This window comes from Castanea sativa, chromosome 3 (assembly GCF_040712315.1).
Source record: "Castanea sativa cultivar Marrone di Chiusa Pesio chromosome 3, ASM4071231v1".
In the NCBI taxonomy this organism is placed as follows: Eukaryota; Viridiplantae; Streptophyta; class Magnoliopsida; order Fagales; family Fagaceae; genus Castanea; species Castanea sativa.
This window is the reverse complement of record NC_134015.1, coordinates 48,626,669-48,648,449: the sequence shown is the minus strand read 5'-3', so window position 1 is coordinate 48,648,449 and position 21,781 is coordinate 48,626,669. Positions and strand designations below refer to the sequence as shown.

General features: G+C 31.9%; 2 protein-coding genes and 2 pseudogenes across 2 annotated transcripts; 1 reads left to right on the top strand and 3 right to left on the bottom strand.

The window, feature by feature from the left end:
• Window positions 1–5,525: 5,525 nt before the first annotated feature.
• Window positions 5,526–7,238, bottom strand: LOC142629090 (uncharacterized; annotated as a pseudogene).
• Window positions 7,239–7,265: 27 nt separating this feature from the next.
• LOC142629089 (uncharacterized) lies at window positions 7,266–7,694 on the bottom strand. Its single transcript, XM_075803077.1, has one exon. It carries the CDS (start codon window positions 7,692–7,694, stop codon window positions 7,266–7,268), a length of 429 nt encoding a protein of 142 aa, XP_075659192.1.
• A 69-nt stretch (window positions 7,695–7,763) lies between these two features.
• LOC142629088 (uncharacterized) lies at window positions 7,764–8,874 on the bottom strand. The gene is made up of 2 exons (XM_075803076.1): window positions 8,682–8,874; window positions 7,764–8,584 (listed from the first exon to the last, which is right to left on the bottom strand). Exons 1-2 carry the CDS (start codon window positions 8,872–8,874, stop codon window positions 7,764–7,766), a joined length of 1,014 nt encoding a protein of 337 aa, XP_075659191.1.
• Window positions 8,875–19,445: 10,571 nt separating this feature from the next.
• Window positions 19,446–20,950, top strand: LOC142629087 (benzaldehyde dehydrogenase, mitochondrial-like; annotated as a pseudogene).
• The last annotated feature ends 831 nt before the right edge of the window (window positions 20,951–21,781 follow it).

Here is a 21,781-nt window from a genome sequence, read left to right as displayed (position 1 = left end):
ATGCTCCTATTTTAAACTCGATTTACTAAAAATCGAGTTCCAATGAAAAATTCAATTTTTAGAAAATTGAGTTATATGAAATCAAACTTAAAAAAAAAAAAATAGATGGAACTCGAGTTCCATGTGAAATTTCTCACATTATTCGATTTTCTAAAAATCGAGTTCCAAAACAGGGGCATTTTGCTAGATAGTTTTAGAACATGGGCATTTTGCTACATCTTTTGGACGAAAGGGGCAAATACCAATTTTGGCCCATATTTAGCCATCTTTTTAATAGAGGAGTGTTACAAAACTCTAACTACGCAAACCTCAGGTGGGTAAAGTTTCAAATTTCAAATCAAATATAAACAACTTAAATTTCAACCAAAACACATGTGGGTAAATTGTAATTTGTCCTATATAGTATCAAATGATATCATTTCGACTGTATCAAAATCCAATAAGTGAAATAGATATGTTTGTAAAAAATTATCGCATTAACATATGTTAATGTATATATAGTTATTTTTATACACATATTTATCTTTTGTTTAATAAATTTTGATACATATAATGATATAATATCATTCAATACAAAATAGTTTTTCTGAATGATTGGAAGCTTTCTCTCAGTGTCCACAGCGGTGTATATATATTAATTATATCCTATATTTTATTTTCTAGCCTTGTCGCAAAAAAATAAATTTATATATATATAGCAGTTCCAGAGCGAATAGATCAGAGGCTCCAAGCCATGCATAAGGCCACGTGTTCCATACTGATAGTGATCACCCAGCAATGTGATAGCAATGCAATAGGTTTAGAATCATTAGTTAATAATAGTTTTTTTTTTTTTTTTTGAGCATCATTAGTTAATAGTAAAAATTGACCAAAATAACCTTGAAACCTAAAAATTAACCAAATTACCCCTGAACCTAAAAAAATGGCCAAAATAACCCCAAAGCCTAAAAATTGACCAAGATAACTTAGAAACTTAAAATGACCAAACTACTCTTGAACCTAAAAATGACCAAATTACACCCTAAACCTTGACATTGACCAAAATACCTCCTAAAACTAAAAAAGATCGAAATATCCCAATACCCTTAAAATGTAGTATTTTGGTCGTTTTAGAGGTTTCAAGGTATTTTTGGTAATTTTAGAGGTCTCAAGTTGTTTGTGGTCATTTTAGAGGTTTTGGGTTTATTTGGCTAATTTTAAAGGTTTAGGGGTATTTTCGTCACTTTATAGGTTTGAGGGTATTTTGGTCATTTTTAGGGGTATTTTGATAATTTTTTAGGTTTATGGGGGTATTTTGGTCATTTTTAGGTTTCGATGTTATTTTCGTCAATTTTTAGGTTTCAGGATTATTTTGGTCATTTTTTAAGTTCCAAGGGTATTTTGGTCATTTTTTGGTTTCTAGGTTATTTTGGTCAATTTTAGGCTTCAGCATTCTTTTGGCCATTTTTTAGGTTTCAGGAGTATTTTGGTCATTTTTAAGTTTGGGGATATTTTGGTCATTTTATGAGTTTCAGGGGTATTTTGGTCATTTTTAGGTTTCGGGGGTATTTTGGTCATTTTTGGGTTTTGAGGGCATTTTGGTCATTTTTAGGTTTCAGGGGTATTTTGGTCTTTTTTTGGGTTTCAAAGTTATTTTGGTCATTTTTTTGGGTTTTTTGGGTATTTTGGTCATTTTTTGGGTTTGGGGGGTATTTTGGCAATTTTTGGGTTTTAGGTGTATTTTGGTCATTTTTTGGGTTTGGGGGGTATTTTGGTAATTTTTAGGTTTCAGGTGTATTTTGGTCATTTTTCGGGTTTTATGGGTATTTTGGTCAGTTTTTAGGTTTCAAAGGTATTTTGGTCATTTTTTGGGTTTCGAGGTTATTTTGGTAATTTTTAGATTTCAGTGGTATTTTGGTCATTTTTTGGGTTTCAGGGGTATTTTGGTTATTTTCTAGGTTTTAGGGGGTATTTTAGTCATTTTTTGGGATTTAGGATATTTTGGTCATTTTATAGGTTTAGGGGGTATTTTGGTAATTTTTAGTGGTTTTGGGTTATTTTAGAGTTGGGTGATCTGTAGAAATAATACTTGGATCATAATTGGGTCTAATTGGGTACCCAATAAGCATTAATGTTAATTGGGTTAATACCCATTGAACCCAATTAATAATTAGGTGGGTTACCCCACGCACCCTTGGTGCGGTGGTCACTCCACAAGTATAAATGCTTTTGAGGTATTGGGGGTAAGGGCCGGGGTTCAAGTCTTCAAGAGGGAGTTTTACACACATATATACTTAAATTTTTTTTGTTAATGGTCCTATTTTGTAGAAAAAAAAACTGTGTTTTTTATTTTATTTTATCTTCTCTATATATTGAGAGGATTCAAAAAGTTAGTTATTGTGTTTTCAACTTACAAAAATACTCCTAATTTAATTAACTTATTCTTATTCCTAAAAAATAAAAAATAAGGTTAAAACTGAAAATCAACAAAAACTAATAACAAAAAAGTGAAAAAATAAAAATGGTCCACAATCCCCACTTTCTCCTAAAAAAAACCTTCCCACCTTCTAAAAAAACTACCCTACGGTTTTCTTTTAAAAAACGCCTATCCCAAGTTCTGTAAAAAAATAAAACTACCCCACCTTCTTTAAAAAAACCCACCCACAGTTTCCTTAAAAAATTTTAAAAATAAAATAAAAAAAACTGCCACATATCACATAAAAAAACAAAATAAATAATAAATAAATAAAAACTAATATATATATTGATGATGCGAAGAAAATCAGTAGGCTGGATGCTTCGGACTTCAAAGGACCACTGGCTCTCTCTGCGGCCTGAAAAAGAAAGAAAAACGAATCAAAGGCGACCGGGGCTACCGGCCGAAAATCCTCCGATGGCAAAGTTAGTTTTTCTCTTTACGTTATCTAAGTTCCAACTTTTTTGGAGTGGAAATGAACATACCCTGGCCTTGTCTGAGACAGCCCCTTTTATAGTGTTCTTACATGCGGTTATCAAGATTGGAACTTCTCCTATATTCGAGGAGAGGTAGGAATCAAGTGTAACTTGCATAACCGTTTGGGAGTTATGCTTCTGTTGCTCAACGGATACCTGGCGGTTATGCGTGGGATAAGGGATTGTCACGCCATGCTCGGAGATTTTCCTAAGTATGGTACCCTCGTCCTGGCCGAAGTATAGTACCCTCGTCCTGGCCGAAGTATAGTACCCTCGTCCTGGCCGAAGTATAGTACCCTCGTCCTGGGACCCCTTGAATGTGTGCTGGTATGCGCAGGGGCAGTTTCGTCTAACCGACGAATTCCTTCAGGACGAGGTTATTGGCGTTCTGGACGAGTGTATCCTTCTGGTGATGCTTACCTCGTCCAGAACTCTTCTTACAAGGACCAGGTAATTCTGGGTAAGTTCCTGAGGGTGTTTACGATGGTAGCCGGGTTATGGACGACCTTTATGGACGACTTGGAGATAGGCTAAATCAGCACCCTATCATATATCATTTTTATTTTGAAAAAGTAATTTAAAAGTAGATAAAATAATTTAAAACTTAATAAGAGAGTGGTCCTGTTTTTTAGGCAATGTTTTAGTGGGAGTTAGAATTGCAGTTTTACTGGATTGTCTTTTAGTTTTGTCTCTACTTAAACGTAGGGGTGTAGGGGCATTTTTTAATTAAAAAATGTGGAATCCAAACAAGGGAAGCCCCTTAAATAATAACTAGCCTCACGCGCGTGCTCAGAGGCTCTTTTATTTTTTGAGTAATGGTTAATTTAGAGCATTTATTATAATTTGGGATTACTACATTTTCCGATCACAAAAAAAAACCTAGGGGTGTGATGAAAGATTATTTCACCTGCTAACGTATAATACTCATCACACCCCTAGGTTTCTTTTGTGATTGGGAAATGTAGTAATCTCAAATTATAATAAATGCTTTAAATTAACCATTACCCAAAAAATAGAAGAGCCTCTGAGCACGCGCTTAAGCGCGTGCTCAAAGGCTAGTATTACGTAACTATTATCAATTTTTGCCAATTTTATTTATGCAGTAATCAACATGTTATTGATTGGAAGATGATGTAATAATTTAGTATTAACCTTTAGGGGGAGGAAAAAAAGATCTTCTAAATAAATCTTATAAATAGTGCATATATTGAAAATGCATAATAAAATTGTAACAATAAAACTACTTACAAAATACATGTGATGACTTTTACAAAAACTATTACGAAGAAGTTGATGGATCAATGTAGAAAACTGAAATATTTACATCAGGTAAAACTGTAAAATAATGCACTACATCTAAAATATGGAATAGGTGAACTTCTTAATATTATGCTGGCTACGGTGGAGAAGTTGGTGGAGCAATGCTATTTGATCCACATTCTAATTGCTTTCCAGCAGAATTTGCCATAAACCTATGATACAAAATGTGTTAGTTTGTGTTATTAATAGAGACTTTAAAACGTACATAATAATAATAAGCACAATAAATATCAAGCATAAACTTGTAAAATGAAATATTTGAACTGACCTTGTGATGATATTGCATAGCTCCATGTATGTGAAATGGTCTACTTCAGCTTGGGACTTGAAGAACTATCATTTAATTACCAAAAAATTTAAAAAAAATTTATATAGTCAACTATGTAATAGAGTTTTTTTTTTTTTTTTAAGTAGATGTGGTAATGATTTGTTCCTGCTTTATTATCTCATCGTCCTTAACTCTCATTTTCTGTTTTTCTTTACTATTTTGGGTCTTGAAAATTGCATCGTCCTTGGATTTTTTTCTTCGTATCTTTTTTTTCTCATGGATGTTGGAAACCACATTGTTCTTGATTTTCATTCTCCGTCTGTCTCTGTTGGCATGAGTGTTAGAGATCACATCGTCCTTCATTTTTCCTTTGTCTTTATTCCTATGGATGTTGCGCACCTCATTGCTCTTCTTGACATTGATTTGTTGTTTGTCTTTGTTTATGGAACTTCAAAATGAAGAAAAAAAATTGTTTGTATATTAAGACTATCAATTACTTATTTTCCTATTTTAAAAAATACCATAACAAACCTTTCCAATTCTTGTGACTCTAAAACTCGTTTCACTTCTTTCCAAAGCTCTTTCTTGTCAGCTCGAATAGTGAATCCCCAACTAGGTAAATAAATTGCCAATTTGCGAACCTAACCCATACGCAGCATGACATTTATAATATTAATTTTGATAAAAAAATAGAAAGAAATGCTGATTAAGGATATCATTAAAAAGAAATATATATTGTTATCAATGGCCTCCATGTTTAATAATGATTGATCATCTTTCCAATTCTCCCAATGAGTAGTCGGAACAGCATGCACTCCATTATTTAGCATAGTGGACTCGATCCTCACATTTGAGTTGGGAATCCTTCCGGTTACCAATTAATTGTATACATAAAAAAGATTGGTGAAATAAAATATTAAAACGTAGACTGCATAACCATTAAAATTTGTAAATTATTAAAATAAATTTATATGTAAGACAGTTCTTTCCAATTGTTAATTAATACTTATGATGAAGGGAACAAAACATCTTTATACACAATATTTCTTGTGTGAACACCTTCCTCCTCAGGTATTATTCCTTTTTGCACCAATAGTTTTGTGGTGGATTGGGAGACTCCCCTTGACAATGCCACATATGATTGGCCATGACTAAAAACATGATCAGGAAGATAAATTCCAACAGTTGGAATTGTTTGACCTTGCGATTTGTTTATTGTAAGTGCAAAGCTTAAACGCACAGGAAATTGTTGTCTGATCATTACAAATGGCAAGTGTACATTTTCTGTTGTCTTCAAAGGGATTCTTGGCAAGAAAACACGTGTACTCGCATATTGTCCAGTCAAAATTTCAGCGTCAATTATGTTGTTAAAACATCCACAGCATATCAATCTTGTACCATTACATAATCCGGCTTTTGGATCTATATTGCGCAACAACATAATTGGAGCACCCTTTTTTAACCTTAATATATGTGGTGGTAAACCCCCTGGAGATATAGAATTTAGGAATTCTTGTTGATATAGATGATTATTATCTCCTTCAACCTCATCAAAAGAATGTAACGTAAACTCATCTCCTGGAAACTAAGAAATTATCTTTGCATTAAGCTGTTCAACATTATCATTTATAGGTGTTAGCAAAGCCCTATCAACCATATACCTTGCATCATTGGCATGTTCTTGCAAACTTGGAAAAACTTGATCAATCAAGTTGTATATAGAATCCTGACCCTCCCATTGCATTGCCATTGAAGGGGATAGTTTAATCAAATCATCCATTATAAATGGTTCATTCCCATTACCAATGCATCGTATATACTCAGCAAACTCTTCATCGTTGATAGACCTCATATTCTGCTTCAAATGTAACACTTTGACATTTTTTCATAATGGAGACTTGACTATGCATGCATCAATCATTTCTGCCTTTGTACCCTTTGGAACAACTGGAAGTACTTGACGAAAATCTCCACCCAAAATTAGCACCTTCCCACCAAAAGGTAAATTTATTTCCATAATATCTTTAAATTTTCTATCTAAAGATTCGAGTGCATGTCGATTTACCATTGGGGCTTCATCCCAAATAATTATGGTGGCACGTCTAATAAGTTCAACTAAGTCTGATTGTTTACTTATTGAGCAAGTAGATGAAGCATTGGGAGTTAAAGGAATCTTAAACCTGGAATGCGTTGTTCTTCCACCAGGGAGTAATGTTGCTGCTATGCCAGATGTAGCTGTGGCAATTGCAATGTGACCTGCTTTTCTCAAGGTTGCCAATATTGTGCGATACAAAAATGTTTTCCCAGTTCCCCCTGGCCCATCGGCGAAGAATATCATGCTCTCCTTACGATCAATAATTGTCATGATTTTCTCATATGCAACTCTCTGGTCGTTATTCAACTTTTCAATTAAAGTGAGTTCTTCATCTACATTAGGAACAGATAGCTCATCTTGAATGAGTCTTGGTACAGCTAAATCATTGTCACATTCTCCAGTTGATATCGGCAAATCATACTCTGTAATGTGCTTTCCATGTTGCAAGAGTAAACCCCCTAAATCATTGAGAAGTTTATTTGTACGACGTGTCTCTGTTGTAACAGATGTTGATGGGTAATCTTCTACCATATATGGGTAAAACTCATTCCACAATTCTCGTACTCCAATCAGTAGACAAAATACCAATATTGTTGCAAACAATCTTCTTAAAGCTGACGGCATTCGAATGTCTCTTGCCTCAAGCAGACACTATCGTATGTTGTTATCATTCTCTAGTAAATCCCTTTGTTCAGTTGCTTGCTTAAAAGTTGGATAGATTATCCCATTGACAGTCAATAAATCATCAAATCTTGTTGGCCCTTTGACATGATTAAGAAGAACACGTAGATTGAACTTCTCTCCATCAAATAGTGAAACAGCATATATCCTGCCCACTACTTTTTTATAAGATCTTCTTCGTGTCCATATATTGTTTTTATAATCCCAACAATAATGCTCAAGAAACTCTCTATATAGATAATTTCGTGCATCATGATCAATCATATTCATATAAAAAAATTCAGTGAGCATTGTCTTTTTACTTCGCTCCAAAACATTAGCAATAGGTTCATGTGGTCTAAAGCGTACTTGTTGTCTATCTAGAAGATGAATTTGCAAACGAAAAACGGCAGGGTACATTCGATACATAGGAAAAGAAAATATCTTCCAACATGCCTCTGGAGCACATATCCATCTTGCATCAATGTACTATTGGACCTCATCATAATTTGGCCCTGGCCTAACTTCCATAGAGACACGATCTGGGCCTTTATACACATATTTATATAAGTACTTGACACTCTTGATACTGCAACATATTTCAACATTAATATGGCAATTATATTTCAGCAGTAACCAAGGATTATATGGAACAACCCAAGTGTTGTCTACCATAATCCTGCAATGATCATTCAGTGGCACGGGATTATTAGTATCATATCGTTTGTAAACAGGATATGAGTCATTGCCTTGGTATGTTTCTGGTGAGAAAGGCTTTGGGTATCCTTTTTTACATCGCCCATTTTTCATGCACGGTGATCTTGGATTTTGAACTCCGCAAGGGCCATGTATCATATGCTTCAGTACAGCTTTATGTAATTGAGGTTGTTCCTCCTTACACGGTATTTCTGCTTTAACAACCCAATCGTAATCCTCTGGATTATGCAATTTATCATCTTCATCGAGAATTATAAGCATGTGTGCATGAGGTAAACCCCTTTTTTGGAACTCAAAGACCTGCACATATACAATAACTCTTCTGAGAACCCCCTTGACCACGATATCATCTTTCAATTCTTCAAATTTCAATTTGAAAACTCTTGCAAGCAAGTCTGGACGATCTTGTGTTGTTTGTGCAGGTAAAAGCTCATTTTGGATTTCTTCCCATCCTGGATTGCACGTCATTGTGATGAATAAATCTGGCTTCCCAAACTTTTGAACCAATGACATTGCATCTTGAAATCGTTGGATCATATCGCGCGGGCTTCCCACAAATGATGAAGGTAGAATGGTTCTATGTCCAACATTTCCTATATATAAGATGGAAAAGTTGGGCCATTAATAAATATTGATCCTAATTCGCCATTAATAAAGTAATGTAAATTTCAAATGTAAAGTTTACATTACCAGTATCACTCTCCCCTTCATTGAAAGCATCTTGTAGGCCTTGGTACAGATCTGCCCTAATAGAATCTTGATTGTGCTCAAACCATCTAAGCTTGTGTGTTTCAATTTTTACATAATTATCAACAACATACTGTTGGAAAAGGCGTCCTCCAAACCAAATCATTAATAGAGCATCGTCACGAATCTTTAACATTAGTAAAAATAGATGTAGGTTCAGTTAGTTTATAAAGTAAGCGACATTTTGCAGTAATAGATTGAAAATAATAAAACTGTTACCTGAAAGATGTATGCATAGTAATCGCGACATGACACTTTATTTCTATTAGCGCCACGTGTGTTGATATCCCATCCATATGTTCTAAATGGAAAAAGTATTGGCTACTGCAATGGATCATAAAATCCTGCTGTATCTTGAACATTGATCAAATTACCACCAAAGGTTTGAACAAAAATTTATCTGCCACTTAAATGACCAGCTTCTTCTCCTCCTACAATAATAGCTGCCACTTGGGAAGCACTGGGAAGGCAATATTGAGGTTGGTTTAGAGGTTGCTCTTTAATGAGGAGTTTACATTGATGTAAATTTGGACTTCGAGATAGTTAACGAAATTTCTCCACAAATGGATTGTGCATGTCTAAGATCCTTTGAATAAGTCGCACAATATCTTCATGAGCTTCTACAGATTGAGACATTCTGCGTTGTATTTCAAGATCGGTGTCGTAGATATACAATTGTAGATGCCGCACACTTAGAGGTGTATGTGGTAAAAGACTACCAATTCTATGATAGATGGCACATTGGGCACAAAATGTATATATTCCTCGACTATTTGAGGCCACGCTTTCATCCACGTGCACACCCATTGAGATAAATGCAAACATGTTGTTGTAAAACTGTATATATTGCCTAAAATGTCTACCCCGTGGTGTTTGCTCACAAATGAGCTCCATAAATTCAGGACAAATTGGTATATTGGGGAAGGATATTTTTCCATCCTTGCAACACATCGAGGATGTCTCTCGATGGAACAAACAGGCATTACAAAAGTGACATGTCTTTGGTTGTGGTAGTTGGTACCTAATGGTCTCCATACCTTCTTTAAAATCCTTTGCACAATTGTATCTGCCTCGTATACAATTTATTACATGTGCAATACCGTCAAATGTGTTGTCAACACCTAATTTTTATTTTGAGGAAAAAATTAGTGATAAAAAGTGTTATGATAGTTGTGAAAGAAAATATTAAAATTGTACCAAATATTATGTTGTGAAATAAGCAAAATATTAATAATGTTTCGAATATGCAGCTTATTAACAAATAATAAAATTGATAATAATAAACATGTAAATTGAAATGAAAATGGTGACATTGAGTGACGAACCTTGTTCTCTGTAGCCATCCCCATGATTTTGATCATTTATATTTTCAACTTCTTCAGTTCTTTCTACAGCTGCAATGTGATTATAGAAAAATGCTGAATTGGTGTGATTATATATAAAAAACAATGATGAAAGCTCTATAGAAGGATATAAACATGAAAATAAAAATAAAAATGGTGACACTGAGTAATAAACCTTGTTCTCTGTAGGCATCCCCTTGGTTTTGCTCAACAATATTTTCAACTCCTTCAATTCATTCTGTAACTACAATGTAATTATATAAAATGCTCAATTGGTTTAATTATATATAAAAAAAATAATGGTGAAAGCTTTATAAATATATTATATAAAACTTACTATTATTAACATCAGAATTTATATGACTTGGTCCAGCCTCAAAGTCATTTGCCATTATAGTTGGATAGGTTGGAAGGAGACCTAAATTTAATATTATAGACATTAACTTAGTAATTTTGTATACATTGACATACAACTAACATGCCAAAAACTACCGATTTTCTCAAAAAAATAAGATTCCAACCAATGAAGAATGTTTAAAGATATAAAACTATAATCTCACCACTGACTTCTTGCATAGCCCTATGCTCAACTGGCATATTGCGTGCCAAGTTACGGATATGTGTAAGACGACGACTTCGTCCAGTCTCATGATTAAGCAGTATTAGTGATGGGTTTGTTGATGTTGAATTAGAATGTACATCTTCTTCATTCAAATTTGTTGGGCCTCCCACTAAAATGTGACCACCACCCAAAATTTGTTGTCTTTGTCTTGCGTAATTGGCACGACGTCTTGCCAATCGAATATTTCTGCTTTCATTGTCTTCTCTTTGTATTCTCAAGTGAGCATAATATCTCCATTGTTCTCAACGACGTTCTATGTTATCAGTATTCACCATCGCTGTATTTTGTGAACTCATTTCTACATAGAATTAAATTAAATTTATAGTGGTCGTTGCGCATACATACACAATAATGAATAGATTTTCCTTGTCACAAATAGGGTGTATTAAAACCTCAATAAAGTGAACTAATTTTGAACAAATTAATCACATGTAAGAATTGTAATAATATTTGTAATTGTAATAAATTTTTAGTAAAATAGGAGAAATAAGTTACACTTCTTAAAATTATTAAATTATTATTTTAGGTATAAGTTTTGAGAATATATTTAAATTTAGGTTATGATTTGTTAGATCAATATGACGAAAACATAACCATGCCATTTTGGTTAATTTGGATGAGAAAATAATGTGTCTGTTTGTAACTTTGTGTGTCTGTGTGTAAGTGTAAGAGAGAGAAGAAGTGGCTTAGTAAGGTTAGAATTTGAGAGTTGTGGAGGTGATGAGGAAGATGAAAGTCTTTAAGGGTATTTAAAGGATTTGAATGTACATTTAATTTCTCACTTTACCGGATATAAATATAATATCAAATAAATATGCAAAGAGGCGCTGAAGTTTGAAAAGAAAAATATTGTTGTTTTACGTTAAAACTTTTTTAATCTCTTGTTTACTAAAGTGCCCTTAATTATCCATAAAAAAAATACCCTTAATTACGTGGGACATACTAATACATGGCTTGCATTTTTGGATTGGGATTTGGATGCTTCTACTAATTTTTACATTAGTGAGTGTCTAATGAGTTTTAAATTGACAGACTATCATTATCAATACTTATATTGTATTTTATAAGGTATGTAACATTTTCCATGGAATAGTAAATTAATAAGATTTTTGTTAAAGGAAATGTTCCTAAAAAGATCCTAAAATTTAGTAACTATCCATCCACATTTCTGGTGTTGTTGATGTTGTTCTTTTTTTCAAATTTTATGTATGATAGTTATCATTTTTTGTCTAATCCTATAATGTAGTTTTTTTAATCCTAAAATTTAGTCATTTACTACACATTCATAACATAAGTAAATAAAAGCTTAAATTGAAATTTTTATGGCAAGAGATAGACATTAATAATACTATAATTGATGATGCAAAGAAAATCAGTAGGCTGGATGCTTCGGACTTGAAAGGACCACTTGCTTTCTTGATAGCCTGAAAGACAAAGAAAAGCGATCAAATGTGACCAGGATCGCCAGCCAAGAACCCTCCGATGGCAAAGTTAGTTTTCTCCCTGTATTTTTGGAATTCCAACTCTTTGGGAATCGTAAAAACGTACCTTTCATTGGTCTAAACGGGTGTTTATATAGTGTTCTAGGAGCAGTTATTGGAATTGTAACCTCTCCTAGATTTGAGGAGGTCGGGGGTTCGTGGATCACTCCTACAACCGTTTGGGAGTTATATCTTCTCATAAAACGGTCACCGGAAGTTACACGTAAGTCACGGTGTGGTAAAATGTACTTAGTAATTCCCAAGTGTAAAGGTCTCGTCCAAGGGTCTTCATGTAGACCAATTCCTTCAGGACGGGGGTGTGCGCCTCCCTTGGACGAATGATGTAGGTTTGTTTTCGTCTAAGGACGACCATGCCCGTTAGACTCGTCTGACGCTACCTTCTGGACGGCTGCTGGTGTGATGACCATGGACGGTCTGAGTATCTTCATCCCTATCAATAATAATACTAAAATTAGGATAGAATAATATGAAATAAATATGCAAAGAGGCGCGGAAGTTTGAAAAAACAAATATTGTTGTTTTACGTTAAAACTTTTTTAATCTCTTGTTTACTTAAGTGCCCTTAATTATCCATAAAAAAAATACCCTTAATTACGTGGGACATACTGATACATGGCTTGCATTTTTGGATTGGGATTTGGATGCTTCTACTAATTTTTACAAAAACTTAGTATTCCTATTGGGTTTTTGTTAAACCACCTTTAATAATACTTTATAGTATTATTTTTTTTTCTTCTCAACAAACAATCATGAAGTAAGTCTATAGTACTTTATAGTATTATCGCTATTTCCTTTGTATTGTTAGTAAGTCTAATAGTCTTCATGATTGCTATTAGCCTATTACTAAAATTAGTTTTTTAATCCTAAAAAAAAAAAAATAGTAGTAACTTCTCATGTAATTTCTACTAAAAAAAAATTAGTATTATTAGACGTTAATAATACTATAATAATACTAAAAATTGAGATAGATGTTATTTATAGTATTATTTATAATAGTACTAAAATTAGTTTTTTACTTAAGAGATAGACGTTATAGTATTATTTATAGTATTATTACTTTAGTTGTTCTTTATAGTATTTTTTTTTTTTCCTTTCAACAAACAATCATGAAGTAAGTCTATACTACTTTATAGTATTGTCGCTATTTCCTTTGTATTGTTTGTAAGTCTAATAGTCTTCATGATTGCTATTAGCCTATTACCAAAATTAGTTTTTTAATCCTAAAAAAAATTAGTTTTTTAATCCTAAAATTTAGCCATTTACTAAACATCAATAATATAAGTAAATAGCTTAAATTTCAAATTTTATGGCAGGAGATACACATTTGTTTTGGTGTTGTTCTTTTTTTAAAAAATTAATAACATTTATTATAAAAAAATGCCCCCTACAATCCTATGTTTAATTAGAGACAAAACTAAATGACAATCCAGTAAAAATGCAATTCTAACTTCCAATAAAACATTACCTAAAAAATAGGACCACTCTCTTATTAATTTTCAAATTGATTTATTCACTTATAAATTAGATTTTTAAAATAAAAATTATATATATAAAATAATTAAATACAGTTTTTTTTTTTCTACAAAATAGAACCACTAAAAAAAAGCCTCATCTTTGCGCGATTGATGAGACTTATGTAGTTGAAATATTTGAATTCAAGTAGAAATAGAATAAAGTAGACATTTGAATAAAATAGTAGTAACCATTTTTTCTGGGTAGTGGGTTTTCAGTGGAGTTAAGTTCTACGAAAATGTTGGTAGTGATAACTAATAGCGATTAAAGAGATTGTGATAGAGAACATGATAAGAAATATTGGAATTTTGAAATCTGAAAATTTGCTGTAATTTAGGAACCGTTTAGTGGTTGTAGTCTTGCATTGTGTAGAGTGTAGTGTAGACAACTTTAATTGGATAATTTAGATACACTTAAAAGTCACACAAATTCAAAAACTTATAAATTAGATTTACAAAATATAAATTATATATATACAACAATTTCTTAGATAACAACCACTTTATGTGAGGTTTAATACATATAATAATTCTTGTAAAGTCTCTTACCCGAACTTATCTAATATTCCATTCCAATGACTTCTCAATGCAATCCAAAAAATTTGTGTATACGTGAACCTGAGAAAGATAAAAGAATTAGGGTTAAACCAAGTTTTAAAAAAAAAAAAATTTAATCAACAAACCAAAGTTAGAATTTAACTCTATCATGAACTCTTTAAAATCTAATCACCACATCATCAACTATTTAAATAAATAACTAAATAACAATGATGGTAAAAAAAAAAAAAAAAAAAAACTTTAACGCCAAAAACAAAAAAAAACAAAAAAGTTCTTAAAAGGAAAAAAAAATACGTAGAAGGAAAAAAAAAAAGTGAGAAACCTGGCACTTGCTCTGTTACATCTGGAACGTTTGGTGCAAAGAATTCTCTTTGTAGAATTGGAGCACAATCTTGATCACACTGAAAGAAACAACAAAAAAAATTACAACATAGCATCAACATCTCGTGTAGCCAAAACACTAATACACTAATACATATCACAAATTCACTTCTTTTTTTGTATAAAAAAAAAATCTTACAAAGGAAAAAAAAAACGTAGAAGGAAAAAAAGAAGAAGTGAGGAAGTTAATCATAAACCAAAGAAAAGAAACAAAGAGAACTTGTAAAAGATAAAACCTGTAAATATATTGGAGTCTCTGACAATAAATGTCTTTAATCTGAAGAAAAAGAAAGGAGGATGTAGAGCTAAACTAAATGTCTTCAATCTGAAGAAGAATGAGAGATAGAAAGTGAGATAGAAACTGCAAAGCGTACGTGAGTTTGTGGGTTTTAAAGTGATAAAACCTGTAAATTTGTTGGAGTCTCTGACAATAAATGTCTTTAATCTGAAGAAAAAGAAAGGAGGATGTAGAGCTAAACTAAATGTCTTCAATCTGAAGAAGAATGAGAGATAGAAACTGCAAAGCGTACGTGAGTTTGTGGGTTTTAAAGTGTAGGAGTTTTAATTTACATATTTATCCTCATTAGTTGAAAACTTATAAGTGGATATGATAAGGATATTTTAGGCATTCAAAATGTGGAATCCAAACAGGTGCAGCCCCTTAAATAGTAGTATAGACTAGCCTCTGAGCACGCGCTCATGCGCGTGCTCAGAGGCTCTTCTATTTTTTGGGTAATGGTTAATTTAGAGTATTTATTATAATTTGGGATTACTACATTTTCCAATCACAAAAAAAAACCTAGGGGTGTAATGAAAAATTATTTCACCTGCTAAAGCATAATATTCATCACATCTTTAAGGTTTTTTTTTGTGATCGGAAAATGTAGTAATCCCAAATTATAATAAATACTCTAAATTAACCCTTACCCAAAAAATAGAAGAGCCTCTGAGCACGCGCGTGCATGCTCAAAGGCTAGTATAGATGAAAAGTAGTCCCTTAGAGAAAAGAAAAAATAAAAAGAAGAGTCTTCAAGAACGTGCAAAAATGCTAGTTTCTTCTAATGTGATTGTCAAATTGTTTATATCATTAGAAAATTAGTTTTAGAAACATTACCCAATTTGAATGCTCCTCAAACTAATGCTTATTGGCCAATAACATAAATGTGCTACAATGTACATAATAGCCTTTTATGCATGTTTAGAGACTTTTCTATTTTTTAAACGTCAATACTTTCTTTATCTTAATTTTTTTTTTCCATTAATATACAAATTGTAATTATAATGATAAGATACAAAAAGAACAAACTTTTGTCAATGGATTCATCTCTTCCTACCTTTACTTGATTTATAAAGAAAAAATTACCAAAAATTAGTGTATACTTAATTCCAACATCTTAAAAGAATTATGTAAACATCTAGAATTGACTATTAAAATATTCATAATTTTTTTACCACTTTAAAGTCAACAAAGCATTTGCTATTCAAGTAACAATACTTCGTATTAGTGTCATGATTAATATGATACAAAATTAAGACTCAACTTCAACTAAAATATTTATCCAAAAAAAAAAACTTAAACTAAAATATTCTTAAAATTTTATTTTTTTACATTCTTGGAGGAGAGAATAAAAATCATTACGTAGAACTTTGCAATTTTTATAGAATCCAAATTCAAATGAGAAAAAAATGGAGGAAAAGGCCTTGAAAGGTAAATGATTTGTATATCTTGCAAAGCTATGATATTTTTAAAAGTTTTGAATGCATGCATGTAGAGACTTTTTTATTTTTGTAAAATTTTTCATTAATGATTTCAACATCAATAAGTTTTTTTTTTTTTTTTTGTGAGTGGGAGATCAAAGCATAACTTTTAAAATACCATTCGTACTATACATGAATTTGAAATCCACTTTGATTTGTAAGATCTTAGACATATTCCCATTCACAGTTTTTTGGAGCCATAATTTGCTAAAGAAATTGTATAAGAAATTCTAAAATCTAAAAAGTAAAGGAAAAAAAAAAGAATTTCAAAGAATAAGTTAGACATGGTCATGAACATCAATTCTCCTCACTTAATTGAGTATAAAGAAAACCAACCGACAAAATTAATATGCTATAATTTGCTAATAGAATTATATAAGAAATTCTAAAATCTAAAAAGAAAAAGGAAAAATTAAATTAAAAGATTTGGGCGTAATAAAGTTCTAGGCATGCAGAAGAAATGCTATCATGGTCTTCGAATATTTTGGCAAACAGAAGCCAGTAAACAAAAAACAAAAAACTTAAAAAAGAACATGAAAAAGAGATAGAGATGCTTAACATATAGTTAAAATACTGTATCAGATCTTTGTCAATAAATTCCCACCTACACAGCACCAAATTCCCACCTACAAAAACTCAAATGTCAATAACAAAATATAGAGAGAGATTAGAGTACCTACCTTTTAAATTCTATTTTGAGCGGTGGCATTTTTTTTTTTTTTTTGCACTTCATCTCTGCCTTTTTTCTAATTTTTTGCTTTGATCATAGTCCTCTCTAGCTCTTAACATAGCAAGGTTGGTTTTTTTTTTTTTTTTGAATTAGCATTAAAGATTGGACGTGAGGATAAGGATGGCCTGCCTTAAGATAAAATTGTAACTGCAACATTGCTAAGTGCTAACTGGTTGATGATAATGGGGAGTTTAATCTTTAAATTTGTACTGGGTTTGTACATGGGTGAAATCGTGGATGAGGATAATTATAAATGGTTTTTTTTTTTCTAAACGTTTAATAGTTTTATTTATTTTTGTTGAGGTAAAAGGCTCACATGAAAAAACTGAATGAATTAAAAGCATTTTTTTAGGAGTAAAACATGGGAAGTGAAATTTAAATATAATCGGTTGTGAAGGAAAAAAAAAAAAAGAATTTGGTAATTGAAAAAGTGGGAAATGTTATTGGCATATTAAAACTAAAAGCACTTTTTTAGGAGTAAAACATGGAAAGTGGAATTCAACTGGCTGTTTTTCTTTTTTTTTTCTTTTTACATATTTATCCTGTTAGTTGATAATAATTCTTGTAAAGTCTTTCACCTGAACTTATCTAATATTCCATTCCAATGACTCCTCAATGCAATCCAAAAAATTTGTGCGTACGTGAACCTGGGAGAAATAAAAGAATTAGGGTTAAACCAAGTATTTAAAAAAAAATTAATCAACAAACCAAAGTTAGAATTTAACTCTATCATGGACTCTTTAAAATCTAATCACCACATCATCAACTATTTAAATAAATAACTAAATAAAAAAAATAAAATTAAACGCCTAAAACATATACAATGATGGTAAAAAAAAACTACAAAACTTTAACGCCAAAAACATATACAATGATGGTAAAAAAAAATTTCATAAAAAGAAAAAAAAATACGTAGAAGGAAAAAAAAAAGTGAGGAAATAGAAGATAAAGATTTTTTAGAATTCAATTCTGTCATGGACTCTTTAAAATCTAATCACCACATCATCATCTATTTAAATAAATATAACTAAATAAAAAAATAAAATTTAATGCCAAAAACATATACAATGATGGTAAAAAAAAACTAAAAAACTTTAACGCCAAAAACATATACAATGATGGTAAAAAAAAATTCTTAAAAAGAAAAAAAAGTGCGAAGAAGGAAAAAAAAAAGTGAGGAAATAGAAGATAAATTTTTTTTTAGAATTTAACTCTATCATGGACTCTTTAAAATCTAATCATCACATCATCAACTATTTAAATAAATAACTAAATAAAAAAATTTATCGCCAAAAACATATACAATGATGGTAAAAAAAATTCTTAAAAAGAAAAAAAAATACGAAGAAGGAAAAAAATAGAAGTGAGGAAATAGAAGGAAATAGTAATTGATCATTTATATTTTGATCATTAATCAAATTTTCAAAATTACATTTAAAAAAAAAAAGAAAAAAAGAGTTAACGTGATACATTAAAAAAAAAAATAGAACTCAAAGAAAGTCATTCATAAACCAAAGAAAAGAAAACAAAGAGGAACTTGCAAAAGATAGAACCTGAAAATTTATTGGTTGAATGCTTCTTTTGTAGCATAAGGCAACCCTGTCTTTGGATCACAATACCTACAACATGAAATGACAATTCATTAAGAAGTACAGTGGTAGAGTATATGAAGGAACCATTCATTTCAAAATTGCATTAAAAAAAAAAAAAAAAAAGATTTAACGTGATACATATAAAAAAAAAAAAAAAAAAAAAGTAGAGCTCAAAGAAAGTCAATCATAAACCAAAGAAAAGAAAACAAATAGGAACTTGCAAAAGATAGAACTTGGAAATTTGTTGGAGCCTCTAGCAATAAATGTCTTTAATTTGAAGAAGAATGAGAGATAGAAACTACAAAGCGTACGTGAGTTTGTGGGTTTTAAAATGTAGGAGTTTTAATTTACATATTTATCCTCGTTAGTTGAAAACTTGTAAGTGGATATGATGAGGGTACTTTAGGCATCCAAAATGTGGAATCCAAACAAGGGAAGCCCCTTAAATAGTAGTATAGATAAATAAAATAAAGAAACAGAGCAATTGGGTGGAGTGTGATTGAGACTAGACATTGAAGCGAGTCCCACATAGATGTAAAGAATTACAATAATGCCACCATAACTCATTTCTCATCACTTGAAAACGGTCAAAACTTGTTTTCAATTTTTATTACTCTTAACTCAATTTTTTGAGTTTTGAGTTATAAAAACTGAAAACAAAAATTTAACCAAACAAATAAACCAGGTGTGGGACCCGCGAAGAGTGAGTAATGAGTGATGAAAACTCCTTAAACCAAACATGGCCTAACAATCTAGGACTCATTCTCATACTGTATATACTGGTCTTTGCTTGAATGCCACCTAAACTCTCAGTAATTTCTATGCACAGCTTGTTTTCACTGGATCAACAGAGACTGGAAAAATTGTTCTTGATTTGGCAGCAAAAAGCAATCTAAAGGCAGTAACTTTGGAACTTGGAGGGAAATCACCCTTTATTGTATGTGAGGATGCTGATGTAGATAAGGCTGTCGAGCTTGCACACACGGCTTTGTTCTTTAATCAGGTTTGTCCATAAAATTGTTCCAACCATATGATGGGTCTTAAGGAAGTTAAAATTCATTCTATTGATCATGATTTTGTCCAATCTGCAGGGACAGTGCTGCTGTGCTGGATCTCGTACATTTGTACACGAACGTATATATGATGAGTTTGTAGAGAAAGCAAAGCAACGCGCTTTGAAGCGTTCTGTTGGTGATCCATTCAAGGAGGGCATTGAACAAGGTCCTCAAGTAATCAACAACAATTCCTCGTGAATTAATTTTTAATGTCGCATTTACGTTTGCTTGACACTGATCTTAAAAAAATTGTTGAAAGTTGTTTGAGAAGCTTCATCTGCATTTACAACTTTTACTTTTTACACGTTATGCTTCACAAAATCCTGGACAATATCAGTTATATCTCTTGCTGCTTCTATTTTCTACAAGTATAAATTGGTTTGCTATCTTTAGTGATACACTGATACTAAATGTTGCTTACTCAAATGAATCAGATTGACACGAAGCAATTTGACAAAACCTGAAATACATAAAATCTGGTGTTGATTGTGGAGCGACCCTTGAAAGCGGGGGAGAAAGACATGGCGACAGGGGCTATTACGTTAAGCCCACAGTATTCTCAAACGTTCAGGTACCTTTTAGTTATACGTACCATCATTGTACCATGAAGATTTGGAAATACTGTGGTTTATGAAGGCAACTAACTGTAATTTATATCAGGATGACATGATGATAGCAAAGGATGAGATATTTGGTCCAGTGCAGACCATCTTCAAATTCAAGTGAGAAACGAATCCTTTTTACATTTACAGGGTCTGTTAAGGTACAATCATTTAAAATTTTAAATAACCTGATACTGAATATACCTTTATATTTAAAATATTTAATTTTAGGGACCTGGACGAGGTGATTCGAAGAGCGAATGCCACGCATTATGGGCTTGCTGCTGGGATCTTTTCGCAGAACATAGACACTGTTAACACTTTAACACGTGCATTAAAAGCTGGGACGGTTTGGGTAAACTGCTATTATGTATTTGATGCTGCACTTCCTTTTGGTGGGTACAAGATGAGTGGTCATGGCAGAGAGAGAGGATTTGACGGTATGCAGAATTACCTGCAAGTCGAGGCTGTTTGCACTCCCTTGGTGAATCCGGCATGGCTCTAAATTCAATTTTCTTTCTCGGTGTTCGGTGTTTGCAAATAACAAAGAAGACAGGATCAAAATTGAAGGCTATGGATGAATGATGACAATGATAAAATCTTTTCTTTTCTTTTTCTTTTTTTTTTTTGTGATCGACTTTTTGGATTGGATTTCTTTATTTTGTTGGATGTGTCAATAAGTGAATAAACTGTACAGTAGTCTATATATATATTTGATATATATTGACTTTTGGCTGTTTTCTCTACACTCTTTTTGGGAGTATATTTAAGGTTTCTCTCTCTCTCTCTCTCTCTTTTGTGGCCTTATTAAGCGGAGTGGTGGCATTGGTTAATAGACAATTTTAGAAAAATTTTGATAACACCTTCCTAGAAAATATAAGAAGTTACTAAAAAAAATTAGTTACTTTTTTATTTGTCCATAAAATAGTCAATGCCAAACTACCTATCTCCTACCTATCTCTTCCCTATTTTGGGGGGTTTTATTCTCTATTTCATTTCTTTATTGTTTCTTGTGTTTTGTTAATTGTGATAACAAAAAGTTGGTGCTTTAAAAAGTGAGAAAAATAATAAAAATAATAAAATTTAAATGAAGGGTAAATTACGAAGTTTTTTTTTTTCTTTTTTGAAGAAACCGGCTTGGAAGTTTATAAATGGCTTTATTCAAAAACCAAAATTTTAAACAACGTCAACAATAACCAAGGGTACTAAATTCCCAGGAATGTCTTCTAGCCAAACTTGAAAAATTAAACCAGCTCCAGATTTTTTAGCCAGAGCATCTGCAACTTTATTACAAGTCCGATTAACATGACAAAAATCAAAGAAATGCAACTAGGAAGCTTGTTGGAGAACATCATCAATAATATGCCCATACATGGACTGGTTAGCCTT

Bases quoted from the DNA above. Each gene is read 5' to 3' on its own strand.
- LOC142629089 (XM_075803077.1), bottom strand. From the start codon at position 7,694: ATGTACCCTGCCGTTTTTCGTTTGCAAATTCATCTTCTAGATAGACAA.
- LOC142629088 (XM_075803076.1), bottom strand. From the start codon at position 8,874: ATGTTAAAGATTCGTGACGATGCTCTATTAATGATTTGGTTTGGAGGA. The intron at 8,585-8,681 runs GTAATGTAAACT...TCTTATATATAG, and splicing joins TGAAGGGGAGAGTGATACTG to GAAATGTTGGACATAGAACC.